This window comes from Echiichthys vipera (assembly GCF_963691815.1).
Source record: "Echiichthys vipera genome assembly, chromosome: 4".
Classification (NCBI taxonomy): Eukaryota; Metazoa; Chordata; class Actinopteri; order Perciformes; family Trachinidae; genus Echiichthys; species Echiichthys vipera.
This window is the reverse complement of record NC_139829.1, coordinates 8,863,579-8,883,237: the sequence shown is the minus strand read 5'-3', so window position 1 is coordinate 8,883,237 and position 19,659 is coordinate 8,863,579. Positions and strand designations below refer to the sequence as shown.

Sequence of the window (19,659 nt, the reverse complement as noted above, 5' to 3'; positions counted from 1 at the left end):
GTTTTGGTTATGAATCTTGGCGTTGAACAGTGTTTGTGTCCCTTTTTTATGCCTCTGTGTCAGTGACAGCCGCGGCCTAAGGCATTACGTTTCCCGTTCTTGTGACCGCGATATCTCTTCAAATGTGGAAAAAACGTTCAATGAAACTGTTTAGATTTTGGAGGTCAAAAGTCTCTGTGATCCGATAAAATGCATTTTTGTCCATAACTCAAGAATTCCTGCTCTATTATGACAAAATTATGCAACGCAATAAGTCTGGAATAGAGTAATGCATTGGTGACGCCAATCTTGAATAATCGGTAATTCTAGTTTTGTTGTGCATTAAAGGGACACTACCGATTATAATCCAGTTCTGTGTCATGGATTTAAATCAGCCAAATATCTATTTAAAGTCACCATTCCTTCATTGCATCCTTGGTTGGTAATAGGGCAGCAACTAATGATTATTTTCATTAGCTATTAATCTGTTGTTCATTTTGTGGGTTATTTGAATAGTTGTTCGGTCTCTAAAATGCTGAAAAATGTTTTTCACTATTCCCTCAAACACAAGCTTACGTCCTTTTATGTATTGTCTTCACAAACCAAAGATATTCAGTTTACTGTCATAGAGGAGGAAAGAAACCAGAAATATTCACATTTGAAAAGCTGACTTTGGACATTTTTCTTTAATAGGGGACAACTAATCATTGCAGCTGTGGTAGGTAGAGATGATCTGACCCTAATGGAAAAAAAACTTGATCTGTACCTCCATATTATTTTCTTTATCTTGTCTATCCACCAGCAGCACACTGTAAACGAGTTGCTTCTGCTTCTGTGTGTGTCTGTATTTCCCATGAGGGCTAACACAGAAAAAATAAAGAGGTAGTAATGTAGAAAACATGCACAGCTGCTGCTTCTGTCCACGCGGTTTTATTCACTGCACCATACACTCTGGCCACACTTTGTGTTGTGTGCTTGTTAGCATCAAATTTATTCCTCACCCTGCCCTCTTCCCCTGATTTTTTTTTTGGTTTTGTTTACAAGGTCTTTCTGATGTTCATTACCGCTGAGCATTGTTCATCCCAACACCCCCTCATTTTAAACAAGGCCAGACTCCCAGTCAGAGCACAACCTCTAACTAACTTCTGCCAGTCATTCAGGCACTCATTTGACAGCTCACTAGTGTCCAGTGGTCAAGTCTTCTTACTGAGTGCACATAGAACTCTACTGCACTGTCACAACTCTGTATTCTGACAAGAAGGCAAACAACAAAATCCTCCGTCACTTGTCTACTTTTGTGCTCCTACACAAGTAAAAGACACAGCATACTGCAGATGTTTCAGCTAGTAGGTAAACTTAAACGTAGTTTGACAGAGGCCAAAACTCGGGGCACTTATCTCCATTGGAGTACAACAGCAGAAGGGGAGAGGTAAAAGTGTGAGACATCATTTACAGAGGGGGACCCCCGGAAATTGACGTTGCGGTACCGAAGCGGTCTTAAACTTCCCACATACTGACTCTGGACCACCTTTTTAATTGGAGGAAAGTGAGGAAAACTTGTTTTATGAGGATTGAAATGTTGCATAAGTACATTGCTGTATTGTTGTTACAGGAATATTTTTTGTTACATTACATTAAATCAAGACTGGGCTCAAAGTTGTAATTCGTAAGATTTGAGATGCATTGTTTCTAGAGGCCTCTTCGGTGCTAAGCTATAACTGCAGGCCTCTGGGACTTCATCTCCCAGACTTCCTTCTGAAACTGAACAGTGTTGACTCTATGACGTCAGCACTGTGGCTTGATGCCTTCACACGCTCCACATTGATAGAAAGTCAGAAGAGAACAACATAAAAAGATTACTGTGTGGAGCATTTGAATTAAGTGCGGGAAAGTCTCCACAGACACTCAGATCGTATTTCTTGGCAAAGCAGCAAATATATGCGTTTTCAAGATGAAAATCTTAGAGTACAACTTCAACATTTTATTCTGTATTGATTCAAAGTATATTGCTATTGTTTTCTCCATTAATTCATCCAAACACTGGATTATACACATTATAATAACATCACGTGTTTACTACAACAAAAGAAAAGCAGGAAAACTTTGGCATTTGTTCTTGAAAAATGGCTTATTTTAATAATTTATTCCACCTATCATTTCATTTCATTATATTGCATTCATTGGGCAGCTGTTGTCGTCCAAAGTGACTTGTAATAAGTTACTCGAACACAAGTCTTTTAAATGTGTTTTCATACATCAGTGCTGTATGATCCAGGCCGCTCCACAGCTGTGGCTTTGAAGCGGCACTTTAGCAGACGTAAAATCTAATTTGCTGTGTTTGCAGCGGCTGAACCGAGTCTGGCTTCTGTGTGGCCCTTTGCATGTAAATTGACTCAGAGCAGGTCTGTTTTAAGAGGCAGCATCAGTTACTTTGTACTTTGTATATGCAACTGTGCTTCCCTGTGTGTATATTCAACAGGCAGGACTGTATATAGTAAACCTGAGATATCAGTTGGTGAATGTGGAGTACTGATCTGTCACTCATGCAGACCTGCTATATCAAGGGTTAAGTATGAAGCTATTAGTCTTTTAACCGCTGCAGTATCTTTCCACTGATAAACACCAGCACTGTTAGGTAATGCAAGGCTCTCATAGACACAAACAAACCTCTCCTCTTCTTTCCCAACCAGCTCCTTTCCTATCATCCCCTCCCCTCCAGTTGCCTTAGAGAAACAAGTAGGCCAAAAGTAGGAAGCCTTGTCTGTGCTTTAAGCACAACAAAGGGAACGGAGCAATTTGATCCTGCAGTCTATCTGGGGGTTTGCGCTTGTACAGGATTGAGGGGGAGAGCTGCTCTTGAAAAACAGCCTTGCTGCCTCTGTGATCCCAAGGAAGGCGTTTTCATTTCTGCCTGCTCATTATTTCTAGCCCATCTTTGCGATTGCTCAGCAGCATTCCTGCGAGTCAGTGGTCTCCCCCAACATCCCTGGAGGATGGGAGGGATTTCCCAGCTAGCCTCTGCTAGCAGGTGAACATAAGGGGGTCTTCTACGGGCGCAGTCCACCACATTAACTCCCGTTAACTTTGCTCTAAGCTAAATTTCTAAGAGCTAAATCTCAGCTGTCAGAAAGAGAAACCCTACCAGGGAAAGGGTGTTTGATTTTCAAGGCACCGTTGGCTCCACTACCTCACCAAGGGGAAGAGAGCTCAGTTGTACCGCTGCCATTTTCCCCTTGTTTGTATGTGTGTGCAGCTGGTGTTGTTAACAAAGGGTGGGCTCACTTTTCCCTCTCTTTATGTGCGTACTGCGGGAGACCTTTGGAAATAACACAAGTGTGGAGTTCGATTCCCACAGGCTAAACATGTAGTTTTTTACCTGATGCACTTTTTAGCTCTCTTATCGTTACCTGTTAATGTAGTTTATGTGCTTAAATGGGTGGAAACTTTGCCATCTTCTTTGTAGAGCTGTACTTGAATATTCCACTATTCAGATATTCGTTTGATGGGTAGGAGTTTGTTTTTCAATTTTGGGATTTAGATATTTGTTCTTTATTTTTAAAAGTGTTTAATTAATTAAACCGAAGGACACTTGTTGCAGCACGGTGTTTCCATTTCTGCTCAGTGCAAGTCTTTACTGTGTTTTGCTGTCATTGACAGGTGTGTTTCTCTGCTCTCCTCACCTGGGGCGGGGTGCACAGCAAGGAGCTGCAGGAGCGACTCAGCAGTCTGCTAACTCTTTGCTGTAGCTACCAATATTAGCTGTATAATGGCAATTCATCTACTTTTGTGTCCCATTGTCCAGTTGCCATTATTACACAGGTGTGATAAAAACAGACTGTTCAGAAGTTATATAATGTTAAGTGTGTAGTTCATTGTAGTAGTCGAGCGTAGAGGTGCAGGTGTTTTGTCCATTCTGCAGTCATCGTGTGTTTCTGAAGAACTGTTGATGCTCCCTCTACCTGTGCCTGCCCTTTCCTGTCACCTCTGCCCCTACTTACACAACCCCTCTGCTCTTAATGACCACCACCATGTGTCCAAAATAATACTGCAAGATGTTTGTAAACTAAATAATAACATGCCAACAATTCCCATAAATGTTAATACAAGCTGCTCTGTTTCAACCATGTTAGGCTTAAAAACGGCACAAACAAGCAGAAATTCACTGTGTTCTGAGCAAAGGAGGTCCGCTAGGTGCTAATTTATGAAGTGTAAACACTAACAAACAATATAACCAAGCAGTCTGATGTGTGTAGAAGTCTGTGTGGGAATACTTTAGCAGCCTGGTGTCGTTTTCAGGCTGTTTAAGGGCGATAAAAACGGTCAACGGTGCATTATGGCAGTGCGCTCTGGCACAACGCTGGCTTGCTCATTTCCTCTGAAAAGGTTGAACCAGTAAATTTTTCATATTTCCTCTAATTCTCTACTGTGCTGATAGCATTTGCCAACAAATTATCTGCAGTTGTAATCATGGTAATAGTTGCAGAAATGCACATTTTGATGAGTTCTTGTGCTAAGATGTTGCCATTACTCAGTTTTCAATCTGTGCATTACTTACCGCATTGCAACTTGATTTGAGTTTCCTTGCCCTGTCTCGCTGTGTATCTCCGTAAAGACAAGAAAGTGCATTATAAATATCAGCACATTAGTGCTGTCACATATTGATAAAAACCTCATCACACATCCATTATTCTATTATTAATCACACCATCAGAAAGTCCCCTTCCAGCCTTGGTAAACTGACAACAAGATGAAGTAACTATAGTACATCCTTCCTGTTATGCTTTGCTGTGGTCTTTGTCAGAGCATGTTCAACCTAACAGGTGCGTTAACATATTAGTCCAGGTGATAAAGTCATGTAACGTTACAAGTGTAGAATTGTTTGTTGTTGTTTGTTTCCCCCTTTTGGTGTGTTGAGATTTCTATTTCTATTACTGCAATAACATAAGTTCAGGAGATTTAGGACACATCTGTGTCCACTGGATTCGTTGAACAAAAGAGGGTCGAACATTCACCCAACTCTTTACTAATAGCGAGATATAGTTGCTTTCAACAGTGAACCTTTCAGTGTATTGTCACTATTATGTGAATGTGGGTGAATTTTGCTTGACATTGTATGTCCAAGGCCTCACTTGCCTATTTAATTGTCAGACAGCATAAGAGCACTTACAAAATATCAAACTGAATATTTTCAAGTGTCTGCAATGACTAATTTTTTTGTGCACAGGACTTGTCAGTGCACTGAATATTAGAGACCAACAGTATTACATTTCTCACACAAGAGATTGCTTTTGCCGTTCTTTAAGATCCGTTCTATCCAGATGCATCATGGCACATAGTGTACATGACCAGTGCCAATAACAGCGTTATCTTTATTCAAGAGTGTTGCACAGAAAAGGTGTGACAGGATGTCTTCAAACTGCACAGATGGTGTATAATCAAGAACAGGAAGTCAGTTGTGTTTTCCTTTTTTTCACCAAGTCCCACGGCTTCACAGATTACACTTTTCCTCTGCGTGAACTTTTCAGCAGCGGAAAGTTTGATAGCTGAACGGGTTGAAGGATGTTCTGAGTGAGCTGCTGTGTTTTTGTTGGGGATTCTGGTTTGTTACTGTTGGCATCTCAGATTTCCTTAATGCCAACACTTTTCGTTTTCTCAACTACTTTTCCAGTTTCAGTGGTCGGCACATGAAGTTACATGTTTAGCTGTTGAACTTCCAGTTTACCGTACTTTGTTTTTTCACAGACATAACGCTGTCTATCGGTTTGTATGTTTTCCGACATGAAAACCTTTTTTACAGAACATATAATGCAGAAAACGATGCCTGGATTGATTTTGAAATGGTGTCAAAGCTATTTATTTTTTCATTTAAATGTTAAACAAATGACTTCTACTGAACATACAGCACTATTTAGCTATTTATTTTAGTTTTATTCTTTATTTTCTCTGTGTTCATTGAGAATTGCTCGACTATTAAATACTACATTGTATTCATATGTACGTAATGCATAATAATGTTAAATATCCTTAAATAAAGGAATTTGTTAAGGAAAGCAGCCTTCTGAGCACCTTAGAGTCGTCATGTCGGTGCAAAATCCACATAGAAAAGGTCAATTTTCATTTCAGCTCAAAAAATATACCATCTCTGTTTACCTGCACGTCCATTCGTCTAGATATACACACATTACCATTAGCTGCATGCTTCTAATCACCTAAGCTGTCTGAATTTGAACTTTACAGCTGCTCATTTGTAGCTAACTTGATCGTCCTTTGAGGTATGATCGCGTGCAGACTAAGACACTCATTGTCTTATTGTGGCTTCATCCTGTCAGGCGTGTGTGTAACAGGGGGTTCAGATTGTGGAGTCATCTGTATGCACATGTATTATATTACATATACACAGTGTGAACAACAACGTCTGTGGATGTTTCGGCCCCTTCTATCTTCACGAAGGAGGTCTGACTGACAGGTGGGAAGCACAATAGGGTGGACTGAAGCCAGACCAGATGGGGGTGGAAGTGTCATTAACATGAGAAAGCCCTCATCCTCAGCTCTCACTCTTCCTCTTCACATTGTCTGCTTCGTGTCTCTGGCTCCGTTGCGGGACAAGTCACTGCCTTAAAGAGACATTATTGCCTTTTAGCGAGTCAAACAATTTTCAAACCTTCGGATTACTTCCCTTCAAATTTAATGTTGATGATTATAATAGGACTGCAATATATCCAGAGGGTTTTTCTCTCTAATCTACTGCTGTCAAAGCAGATGCAAACACTGTTTTCACATAGTAATGTAGATTGAAAATAAGACGTTGTGCATGTGTCAGTGACGGACAATGCCACAAGTACTGAATTCAGACATGTATTATAATAAAAACACAGAAAAATTGATAGTTAGTTGGTAGCGTTTATGGTAAATCAGTGATTGTTTTCTTTAGTGATTAATCTTTGGAGGGGCGATATGGAGAACATTAAATATTACAATATTTTTGAAAAAAGACCTTGTTACGATATTTCAACTGTATTGTAGAAGTGACTACTGGTGCTTTCACAAAATATTTACACAATGAGATTTGTGGATATAATAATTAACTGGGTGAAGACAAATACTAGAACAATAGCTATGGTCTGGTAAAAAGGATATTATTCCACTCATTACTGTAATGTAGCCTTTAAAACAAGGAAAAGACAACGTTATATAACAATACTATTATTGTTATATTACGATATCCAAAATCTAATACCATGTTGTACCATATCACAATATCTATATAATGTTGATATATTGCCCAGCCCTAAGTAATCTGCAGAATTTTTTCTAGATTAATCTGTCAATCGTCTAGTCTAAAAGTCCAAAAATATTGAATTTCCAAGAACCCAAATCTTCAAATTGCTTTTTTAGTCTGACCAGCAATCGAAAACCTAAAGATTAATTTACTAAGACATAGGACAAAGAAACGCAACAAATCCTCACATTTCAGAAGCTGTAACAGGGATTTTTTTTGGTGACATTTCTGCTTGAAAAAATGACTTTAACAACTGCTTGCTTTATTAACAAAACAGTTGCCAATCAAGCCTTCTCTGCTGAATGAGAAGCACCACCAACACAACATCCCTTTACTTTACGTTTGGTCTGTAAAATGTAAATAGTAAAAAACAAAAAAAAGGCCTTTGAAATTCATTAAATCAAATAGGTTTGTCTGACCTACAATTTCAAATTACAAGACATTTGTTTAATGATCACATAAACAAAGTAAAGACGCAAATCAGCACATTTAAGAAGCTGTAACCAATAAATGTATGGCAGTTATGCTTGAAAGGTGACTTCAAAGATTTATCGACTAATTCAGTACGTTTACATGCAGTTTAAAAAACAGATTATAATCGGGTTGAGTATTTGTGCAGGTAAACACCTTAACCAGGTTAAAATCTGGAAACGCGTCTGCGCATGTGCCGTGGGATACAGCTGCCCCTCCCTACTCCAATGCAGTGGTTTTTGACCCAGCAACGGAAGAGATCAGGAAGCAATAGCGCCAAACACAGCAACAACACAAGCTTTACCTTTTAAACCTTCACCACAGCAACTAACGTTACTACCAAAAAGACCATATCTGTTGTAATTCTGTCCTAAAGTCGTCCATGTTCTCCATGCGTAGAGTTACCCTTTCATTCTTCCCCACTCATGTAAACGGGGAGAACTGACATAATCCTGTTATTCACTTAACCAGAGTAAGACCGTACTCCAGGTACTGCTGCACATGTAAACGCACGTATTGTTGCAGCACCTTTGTAAGCAGCAGACATTCACACACAGCCGAAAGTGTTAGTGTGAAAGTTTTTTCACCACTGATCAACCCAAGGGACGCATAACAGTCATGGGTCAGAGCAGGTGACGTTCTTGTTACTGATACTCCCAAAGGCCTCATTTCTATGTTCCTTTAAAGCTCCTCTGTAGCTGGCAGAAGTCTGGATGCTACATTTACTCAAAATATATTGGGAGACACACTGAGGAGAGAGGATTAGAGTGGGAACATATATCTTGGCAGGACTGTGGGAGTCAGATGACAGCGCAGGGATTTCTCTTTATTTTGTCCTTTTTGTTTTTTCCAAAATGGAGGAAGCTTTTGCCATAAAGCTTCAAATCTATGAGAAAATCTCTGTGGAAATTAAAAAATTTTTTTTAAAAAAGAGACAGAATGTGACACTCGTTTTCTCTCACCCTGCTTACTCCCTCGTTCTCTTCCTCCCTCTGTGGGTGTTTGGTACACTACGTGCTTCATGATTGCCAGGGCCGTGAAGGAGGCACAATCGGCAGAGGCGTCAACAGCCCTCAGCCAACTGTCCTCGCTTCCCCGAGTGTTTTTATTCTGGCAGCGTTTTAGATCAAGTGACAGTGAAGTCGGCGTTATCTAGTCAGACAGCGGTGTTTAGTAACAACGCTGCATGGTGGAACGTGACGGTGGAAGTTCCATAACAGCTCCTGTGTTCTTCATACATCCTTGGATTGCCTAGACAGTGAAAGAGCACCTGAGGTTGTACTCGTACACACAACTTGGACCTTTTCAGCCTGTTAACACTGTAAACACTGAAGGACCCTGCAGGGGAACAACAGCTTTGAAGGTGACAGAGTCAACACGTGTGCACTTTAGAAATGATCAAATCATTGGTCAAAATTAGACTACAAAATGAGGAAACCGTTTATATCCTGAGGGTAACATATTTATCATAATGATGGGGCTTAAAAGAAATTAGTGCAAAACGCTCCCTCTCCATTTCCAAAAGGCCAAGGTAACATCTTCATTACTGCTTGTTTTGTTCAATGGTCTAAAGCATGGGTGTCAAACTGATCCAGTAAAAGGCCGTGTGGCTGCAGGTGTGTTCTTGCTTGGTTGGAATGAAAACCTGCAGCCACACGGCCCTTTACTGGATCAGTTTGACACCCATGGTCTAAACCTTAAAATATTCAGTTTATTATCACAGAAGAGGAAGAAAACCAATAAATATGAATGTAATTAAAAGCAAAGTGGAGCTAGCTAAGTTGGGTGTTTTTTTTTTTTTTTAAATACCAAAAAGTATTTTAAAACTTTAATTGTTTAGCCTCTGAATGTCTGGAAAAGTATGAATTATGTGGATATGGCCATTTATTGGTGTTGATTGGCAAATAATCTACACATAAAAATCTGTTAAAGTGTCATTTTGTATTCATTTTATTCATAAGTGCACATGGAATTGCAGGTACGTCTGCTCCCAATACATTATTTAATCGTAAAAGTATGAAATAAATATCTTATTATATTGTACCCAGCTTTTTCTTACTGTTCAAAAGCATAATATTCGAAGATTGAATTGTTTAATACAACTAAATTGTAGTGAATATTTGCAGTAAAGGTCTTCTTCTAACTAGTTGAATGTGTGTAGGAGTATGACATGGGTTGATGTGCTGCCTCGGTATAATTTCCACACTGTTGTCAAACTGCTTATTTGCAGAGGGTGAGGGCAGGTGTTTTCTTTTGTTCTCCGTAGGGCCGCACAAATACTCTCGTTTTCCACTAATGATAGTGATTCGCTCTCACTTGACTCCCTTTTTCTTCTGTAAATTAGAGACCGTTTTGAGGATCAAAAGAGTAAAAAAAAACAAAAAAACAAGGTGAATCATCATAGTATATAACAGAATAATTGGGTTTTGTTGCAGTAAGTCTCTGAAAAACCTCCACAGGTGGATGCGATGTCGCCCTGATTTGTATCTGAATACACACTTGTGTCTTTATTCAGCTTTCGTTGCTATTTCAGTTATTAATTAAAGCTGTTTCTGATCAACTCTTTTATTGCCTTATTATCCCACCCACTCCTTCTGGCTCAGATGTCTGTGTTTACCACATTTTAACTGATGCAGATGCGGCCAAATGCTTCTTTTTTTTTATTGTATTAGTGAACAATGGTGAACCCTGTGGGAATTTAACACTTCCCTAGCACTAGAGTGTCCCTACAGCTGATTGATTAGCTCACCTCTTTCTGTTTCTCTTACACATCTGTCTTATTGTCCATGTATGTATCTGTAGCCAACAGCCAGTTAGCTTAGCTTAGCATAAAGACTAGAAACAAGTGGAAACAGCTAGCCTGGCTCTGTCGAAAGGTAACGACACCTTCTGACAAGCAACCGACGCCTCACGCAATCCCCTCTCCTCTCCTCTCCAGCGGCCAGTTCGCTGTGGTCAGGAGATGTCGGCACAGGAGCACGGGTGTGGAGTACGCCGCCAAATCCATCAAGAAGCGGCGCAGCAAGTCGAGTCGACGGGGGGTGACGAGGGACGACATCGAGCGCGAGGTGAACATCCTGAAGGAGATCCAGCACCCCAACATCATCACGCTCCACGAGGTCTTTGAAAACAAGGCAGAGGTCATCCTGATCCTGGAGCTGTGAGTGGCCTTATTTATTCTTCTGTACTCATCACAACATGGATTTCTGTTTTTAAGTTATTACATGAAAACCTTAACAAAATGGTTGCATAAGGTTCTTAAAATATAATGCAGGGAAAAAAAAGCTATTTCTGTGTTCCAGTGCCCATACTACCATATTATTTAGTTTGCCAGAAAAAAAGATTTATAATGTCCTTACACATAGCCAAAAAAAACCCAGGAGGTTTGACGGTATCCGGTCAGATTTTGCTGCATGCAAGCAAGCATGCGTTTCTGGCTATTCTGACCCATAAACTTTATGTATTGTATATAAGCAAGAGGGTCAAGGGTCAATGCTCAATGTTATGAAGAACTAGTATGTTCCAATTGTATGCATTCAGCATGTAACAGCACGTGCTTTGTTAGGGCAGCTACAGGACATACTAAAGGTAAAAAAACTAGGGCGTCTAGCCATGTGTGTTTGGATATCGCAAAATCACCTAACATTATATTCATAGAATCTGGGGCTACAGTACGTAACCAACGTTTTCTTTCTAAAACAACGTGGCTGATATTTGTACGTACATGCTGACTTTTACTCGCCGTGGCGACCGCTCTCTGTAACTCTGTATGACACTAAACTCTTAAGCATGCCCACTTTTTAGGCAGCTAATCAAATGTGAAGGATGAAGCGAACCCCAGCTGAGACGATTAAAGCGTACTGCTGTTGTTACAAAGCCTTTTTTTATGTACAGCCTCCCATCCTTTCCCAAAACGTAAACATATCCATCCTTCTCCATTCAAACACCGTAAAACTGTTGTAACAGAATAAAAAAAAAAAAGAATGAACCCTTAATTTAAATATACTGTTAAAACACACACAAAACACACACAAACATTACCATAGTTAAACATTAACCACATACAGTTAGGATAATTGACAGTTAGGCTATCTTTGCAACAATTAAGGTAAACAAAAATTTAATTAAAATAATAACTAAAGTCGAAATATACATCCTCGTCATACATAACACAACAAAAAATACCTTGTTCCCGCTCCAGCTACTGTAGGTGCTTATCATCACAAACAGCGTCTGGCGGCTGTTCATCTTTGTGAAAACCTGTGTTGGTGTGAAAGTAGACAGCTTTGTAGCCAGATCTACTTCCGGATAGTATTTTAAAATAAGGCAAGGCAAGGCAGCTTTATTTGTATAGCACTTTTCATACACAAGGCAGACTCAAAGTGCTTCACAGCACAACATGTCATGAATTCAAATGCATTACAGAAAGACAAAGAGAATAAAAACATAGACAATAATCAAAACAGTGCGGACGTTAAAAGTGCGAAGATTTAGCAGAAAGCTGAGGTGAACATAAATAAAAGTAGCGTTCTCAATAAAATAAAGCTTACAGGACCTATAACTAACCATACAGTTGATTAAAGTAATTCACAAAGGATTTGATTTAAACCCCTCTTGTGGCTGCACACCGCTGAAATATCCTCTTTAACTGGGAAATACGATACAGCGCGGACGCTAAAGAGACTCCAAACGTCATGCCCCAAGCAGAGACGCCATCAAAAGGGTTATTTTTCCAAACTTTGGAAAGCTTCCTTTAGAGCCTTAAAAGTATGTTCATCTGTTTTCACACACTGAGCTGCACCAATGAAGAGTTAACTGGACTATATGTGTGAAGACACTGGACTGCCCCTTTAAAATTTTTGTGTCATTCCACATGGTTGTTTTGTTTTGTAATTGGAGTACAAGTCCTCACAGTATCCAGTGTTCAAGGTAGATCAGTGGTAAACTGGCCTGAAGCTGTGTCGTGGTGTCGTGTGGCACAAACCTCACTAAAGCACCAGTTGGACCAGTATGACCAGGTTTAGGTGGAACTCCAAACACTGTTGGATCGTTCATCACAATTATCCAGCTGAAACACTTATTCAGAACAAATAAGCATGAATAAGCAGAATAGAGCACGACTCAATTATTAGGTCACCTTACAGCAGTCCGCAGTAATGAGCGTCATGTTGAGGGCTGCAGTTGCCGGGCTACATTCCTGTTCGGTGATCACATACGATTGAATACCAAGGAAGGAATAACAAAGCACCAAACCAGTCAAGGCCTGCAGTAAAGCGTGTGTGTAATTATTAATAAGTCCATGGCTCTGTTCCAGCTCAGTATAGTAAGGTGGTAGAGCAGGTCACTGTGGCTATAAATAATATCATATGTACTGTATATATCTATATATCTATATAGAAATACACACACACAGTGGGGATCGAAATTGGAAAACAAAGTATTACTTCATGATTTATTGTTTATTGTTCCTAAAGAACCAAGGCACTTCAACAAAACCCTTTATTTTGTGAAAGAACAGTGTTCATTGTGTCAGAAGGGAAGATTTAAACACTGTTTTCTTCTATAGGATTCATGAATAAAGTAAATGGTACAATTAGATTAAGAAAATGAATTAAGACATAATTGTGTTAGGTTGCTACATTATGTGCCATATTATTACATTTTCCTGAAAATGCAATCCCCACATTTTGTCATAACTACCACATTATTTAAAAGGTGTAAAAATATGATTACATATTACATTCAGGCTGTTTATTACAAAATGCGGCAGATTATTACATAATGCGTTGTTACATGCTGTTTAAATGAGTATTCAAGGTTCAAGGTAAAGCTGGAGGACAGTTTGAATCTGGCGTTCCCACGAGCAAACATGCTGCTCTGGCGTAGACCGTGAGTCAGATTCTGGTGTTTTGCTTTGGTACAGTGCTCCATCACTGTTGAATATATTTTTCAGATAAATTAATATCACAGTATTTTTAAGGCTTTATTAAACTCTTCAACAGAGAATTTCTTTTTAAAATCAGAATGAAAATGATCACAGAAACAACCTTCATTTAATGTCATTAGTGCAGAATGACTCTGTTCATCACTATCTGGGCTATTTACACTACGATTGATACTTCTATATAAGGATTGTGCAAATTACAATGCTCACACTTTCCCCTTTAATACAAGGTTTCTCTAGAGAAGTATATGTCTTTCTGTGTGTCTTTTTAACTTGACTCTCTGAACAACCGCACATGAGTTCCTATGCAAGCACAAATGGCAACTAAAGTTCTTGAATCTTGAAAACAATCAGCTTCTTGATAAACGGCTGTGTTGAACCTTGATGAACTCAGTGTGGATTTTCTTTCTCTCAAACATTCGTAGAATTGTTTCTCATGTTTCCTCATTCCCCAAAACACACAAGTGCTCTTTTACATCAACATGATCCCTGCTCCTGATTGCACTAATGCACAAACAAACAAAACACGCTCCCATGAACCACATTTCCATGTAATAACCGCCGATCTCTCAAATGGAGGGCGACAATGAATCACAGCCTATTCAGCTGCACAATCATGCCCAGTCTATGTAAGGGGTGTTCTTGGTTATTACTGCTGTTGTTAGGGCTCTCTCTCTCTCTCTCTCTGTAAGTTCATCATTCATCTGTATAAAAACAACCCACTAGCTCTCCCTCTCTTCCAGCTGGCATCCATCCATCCTGTCTGTCTGTTTGTCTTCAACACCTCCACAACACATACTGTATCACACACATTCAAGCGTTGCTCTCACTGATGATGTCGCTCACTTCAGCACGGCGTTGTTTAATGGTGTCAAGTTAAATTTAAGTTAAGGAAGGGTTGTGTGTGATTAACCTTTTACAGAACTCCCTTTTCTCGACACTCCCTGAGCTGTTAGTAAGTGTGGCACAAGACAAAAACAAGGTTCTGTGACGTAGTTAAAGGAAGTTTAAATGATTTGTTATGTAAAATCATAGCCTCTGTTCTCTTGTGTGTGTCCTGACCGGTCTGTCATGGTGATTTAGTCCACAGATCCCCAAACTTCCTCATGTCAGAAAGATGCTGTGACAATCATTTGCTCCCTGAGGAACTCATATGACGAGTTTTGTATTGTTTTGTAAGTCAGGCTGTGTTTGTGTGGGCGCGTTGCTATGAGAGTAGAAGATGAAATATGAACCAGGAAGTATAGTTTGAAGACTTATTAAATTGACATACAGCAAAAAAAAGAGTGCAAAAAGAAACAAACTGTACAGACTATAATGAAATGATGCCAGTATCAGTGCAAAATATATAAAATAATATTGTTTAAGGTTCAGGTATTTATGATAATAGTGTTAGGTGCATTGTGGGTAAATGTAAGCCGTGATTGATGTTATCACTTACTGTAGATAAACCAACTTTGGCGTGATACCATTGCACATTTAAAGATCTTATGGATCATTTTTTTTATATTTCAGAGAATTTTAACCTTACATTTTACATGGATTTTTATTATTATATATTACTAATGAATATATTGCAATTTCTTAAGAAAATACAGAAAGAAATCCACGTGAGAAAAAGAAAATCTACTAAAAATACCTTTTATTACCACCGTCTCATATTCGTAAATGTTCATATGCTAGAACTTTAAATAGAGAAGTGAATAAAAACTTAAATGTATTACAAAAAAGTTTGTTATTCAGTCAATAAAATAAAATTTGTTTTATTTTTGAATTCAATATCATCGTTCATCATCAGAGCAAAATTAGATGCATTTTATGACAAAAAACAATCACCCCAGAATAGAAAATGACGTCGTCTTTCTCTTTTTTTCCTAAGTGATCCTATTTGAGTTGAATGCGCAGGCAGGAGATGACTCTGTGTTAATGCTTTAAGCTTATAGCATTAATGCTCCTCGGCTGCTGACGGTTCACACAAAAGTCCACGGTGACTTTCGTTATCTTGTTTTTTTGTGCTTGACTTGACTGAGAATTGTGACTGGTATCTGACTCTACAACTTACAAGTGTCAAATGCAGGGAGGATCTCTTTAGTGGTCAATTTAATAAAAGGTGATACAGTCTTGAGTTAAATGCCTGTTTTATCTTTTGATAAGTGAATTGTTTTAATGCGGTTGCACTTAAATGACACAAGACTGCTCCTGTTTCTATGTAGAATTAACTTTCCGCACTGGTAGGCTGACATGCTAGCTTTTCCACCCCTGGGCAGGTAAAACAACAAATTACATGTTGGATGCTAAAAATATTTAGCTTCATGTTGTGTCCCTTTGTCCTCCACATCCTCTCCTCCTCCTGCTGCACCCTGGGTAAATACAGCCGTGACAGCGACTGTCCTTTGACGTTAAACGTTGACCAACCCAGGTATGAAAAGAGGCAGACTGGACGTGTTCAGGCACAAACCCTTCTTGAAGCCTCTGATAGTTCGTACCCTGTTAAGTACAGACGTACACATCCAACGTATAGAGTTGGTGTTTGGTGGGAGGAGAGGGTGCAGGTCTCAGCTGTGCAGCTGTTGTTGTTTCCTCCCTGGAGGGAGAGGGTGAGAAAGAGAGAGAGAGAGAAAGAGAAAAAATTACAAGGAGTAAAACTAAACGTAAAGTGTTACATGGAGAAGTGGCCGCTGAAATGAAAGTAATTTTCCTTTTTAACCATCACTTCCATCCTTGCGTATATTGCATGACAGTGTTTATACTGTTAAGTGAAAGCTTGACGACTGAAGGGAAGCATGGCTGTAATTACAGTTATCTGCACTCTTCCTCGCTCTTCTTCTTTTCTGTCACACTTCCTCTCGCTGCAGGCTTTCCATCGTGTTATCATGTTGTGACCGTGATAAATCCTCTGCTCTCTACTTTTATTACCAACTATTTAATGATAACAGTTCAATCCCACAAGGCCTTTATTAAATGAGCAAAGTTTTAATGAAAATGAAGGGTAGTGTGTTGCTGGTGATTAGCAAGTGCTGATAAAAACAGGTTCAATTCTATCAGAAAACCGAACCGCGTCGGTTATGTATCATGAAATGCTGAGAATCTTTTGCCCTAAACTGTTCAGACCAGGCTCAGTATTGTTCATTCAACGTTGTGGATCAGAATGCTATTAAGTCCCAGAATTGGGATCACATTGGAAACTCATTTATTGTTTTTACATCATTAATGAATATACAATTATCAGCCCTGCAAGGTCTTTTTACGCATTTTAACGCAACATAATGGTGAAAAAAAACTTTATTTTGCATGAAAACAAAGTTAATTCAAACACCTTTTTTCACATCCTCCACTTTGTTGTTTTTAACGGAGCGATTTCAATACGACTCTGGGACGTTTTTGAGAACAGTGGACTCAGGATGTGTAAATTGGTCAGGCTCTAATGCACCAGGATGATGAGATTACATCAGCTCAGCTCTGATAAGCAGGGATTTGTAGCTGGCTGTGATCTTGAGAGATCACCCATTTTAATTCTCTCCTTCTTTCTTCCTTTCTTTCTTTCTCTCTCTCTCTCTCCTCGTCAAGCGTGGCCGGCGGTGAGCTCTTCGACTTCCTCGCAGAGAAGGAGTCGCTGAGCGAGGAGGAAGCCACTCAGTTCCTCAAGCAGATCCTGGACGGAGTCTTCTACCTGCACGCCAAGCAGATCGCTCACTTTGACCTTAAGGTACTGCAGCAGCTAAAGACAGACAGCTTCATAGTCTCTGCACGTATCTGTGTCGCAATTCAACACTACACACTAATGCAAAGCAGGTTCTAGGGTTGTAAATCATAACTACACAGACTCAAACAGAACGGTTTACAGTTTACAGCAGTGAAATGAATGAAAAACTGCAAAAATTTAGGGTGGAGATGTGTTAACCTTCTGAGTTTGATTCAGAGGCCTGTGGTCGATATGAAACTATGTCAATTCAACACAACAACTCAGTCTGTGATATTTATATCTATTTATATCTCAAATATCTATATACTGTGTTACAGCGCTGTGTAGATAGGTCTGGCAATGCAAGGCTCTTTTTTGAAGTAGAAGCTCCAAACTTTCTGTAGTTGCAGCTTCTCAAATGTGAGGATTTGATGGTAAGCGCACTATTTTGGTTTTGATTGATGGTAAACAAGGAATTTGAAGATACCACCTTGAACACTGTGAAATTATAAGGGACATTTTCCTATATCTGCAGATTTCGGAATGATTTATCAAGAAATAGTCAGCAGATTAAGTTAGCTAAAGCCGTGTTAGAGACACTTTTGTCCTGAAATGCAGTGCACAATCTGCCTTTTTTACAGCAGAAATTTGGACATATTATTAAAACCACAGTTGTAACTAAGTACATTACACCGCCTCTGTTCCTTTCAGGTGTGGCAGTGATGGCAGCATGCACAATACCAGTACCCTGAAACTGAAACAGCCATTTTTAATATATACACTTGTGCTTTTACCCTGAACCCCACTATGAATAAAAAAAAAAAAAGCCGTATAACGTTCTCAGAAAACCAAATCTTTTGAAAATTGTTCTGCTTTCTCTTTGTAAAGTTTCATTCCCGACGTCGGGGCTACAGCTTAATCTGTTGCTTCGCTTTCTGTTAGTACAAAACTGAAAAAGTACTTTGACTTCTTGCATACTAACTGCAAAAACTATATATTGGGACAATGAGTATGTATTATGTTCCTTATAGTTGGGACACAGCAACACACACTAAACCCAAGCGTTTGTACTCAGGAGATCTTTTGTTTCCGGCAGTTCAACAAATGCAAATGAGACTTTTTCGAGTGATTAGTGTTCTCGGTAAAGTCCTCAAAAGGAAAAAACAGAATTGTTCAGATTTGTTTTAGAGCAGAAGAGATCCACTCTTCTTGATGATTGTGAGATTCCCATGAAAACACTTTGGACGCAGAAGATGATGACGGCGACCCGTTGAAGGTCATGTTCTGTTTAGTTTAACACAGTTGGAGATTTCCTTTTAGAAGAAGAACAAAAACATAATGTTTTCATCTTATCAGAGGTCACAGTGAAGAGTTGTTCACATCCTTTTTCCAAAAAAACGCCATCTCACAGGAGATTCTGTATTTGCATCAGCTCTTTTAAACCTCTCCTTTTCTATCAGTTTCTCTTTGTTTCCAGGTTTTTCGAGCCAGTGCATCTGAGGCTAATTATGACTCATCTGTTTTGTCTCATTTCTGAATTAGCTGCTGTTGATAATGTGGTGTGCGTAGTTTTAAACTCCCGAAGGGAAAAAGGTCATGGTGTGCTCATGGCATGACGCGCCGTACAAGCACGTGTTGTTGTGGAAGTTCCTTGTGCTTAATCAATATCATTGATCGTTTGCCCACCTACGGCTGCACATATGGCGTCTTCAGAAATAACAGTTCAGGCCGACTCCTCTCCTCTGCTTACAGAACAATCTTCATAAATCATACATCACTTAGTTCAGGTCATCCGGCCTCCAGGTCTGCAGAAAATAATGACCTTGGTGCCACTTATGATCAATGCCAGAGCTTTTACCAACCGCTGCAGCCTCCGCTCCAGATATCATCATCATCATCATCATCATCATCATCATCATCATCTGTTACTCAGCGTCTGAAGCTGTGGCTCTGATTAAGATTTCATTTGTTTTGTTTAATGACTTTCCTCGGTATTCCACTTTAAAGAATGGAGGTTCTGTGTATCTTAATAACCCATTGTCTTGTGTTTGACACCATTCAAAAGACATTTTGTCAGTTTTATTCACATATGTGTCTTTTTTATGTGGGTATTGTGCAGCCTTACTGTACCATGGCAGCAGTAGTACACATTCAGGGTCTCCCTTTAAACTGCAATTACACAGATCTTCTTTTCTGAATCAAATCGATCCTGCAGAGATGGTGATGTTGCCAATCGATGTACTTGACGTCTGAGTCATCTTTTATATTCAATTTGAACTGAAAATGATTTAAGTCCAGCTGTTG

At 39.4% G+C, this 19,659-nt stretch overlaps 1 protein-coding gene across 2 annotated transcripts in view; it reads left to right on the top strand.

Moving 5' to 3' along the window:
• Positions 1-19,659, top strand: part of dapk1 (death-associated protein kinase 1) — an 87,074-nt gene that overhangs the window by 21,267 nt on the left and 46,148 nt on the right. For both annotated transcript variants that reach the window (XM_083912294.1, XM_083912293.1), the window contains exons 3-4: positions 10,668-10,889; positions 17,241-17,379. In XM_083912294.1, coding sequence (XP_083768420.1) covers positions 10,668-10,889; positions 17,241-17,379 — 361 coding nt within the window. The remainder of the gene's footprint in view (positions 1-10,667; positions 10,890-17,240; positions 17,380-19,659) is intronic.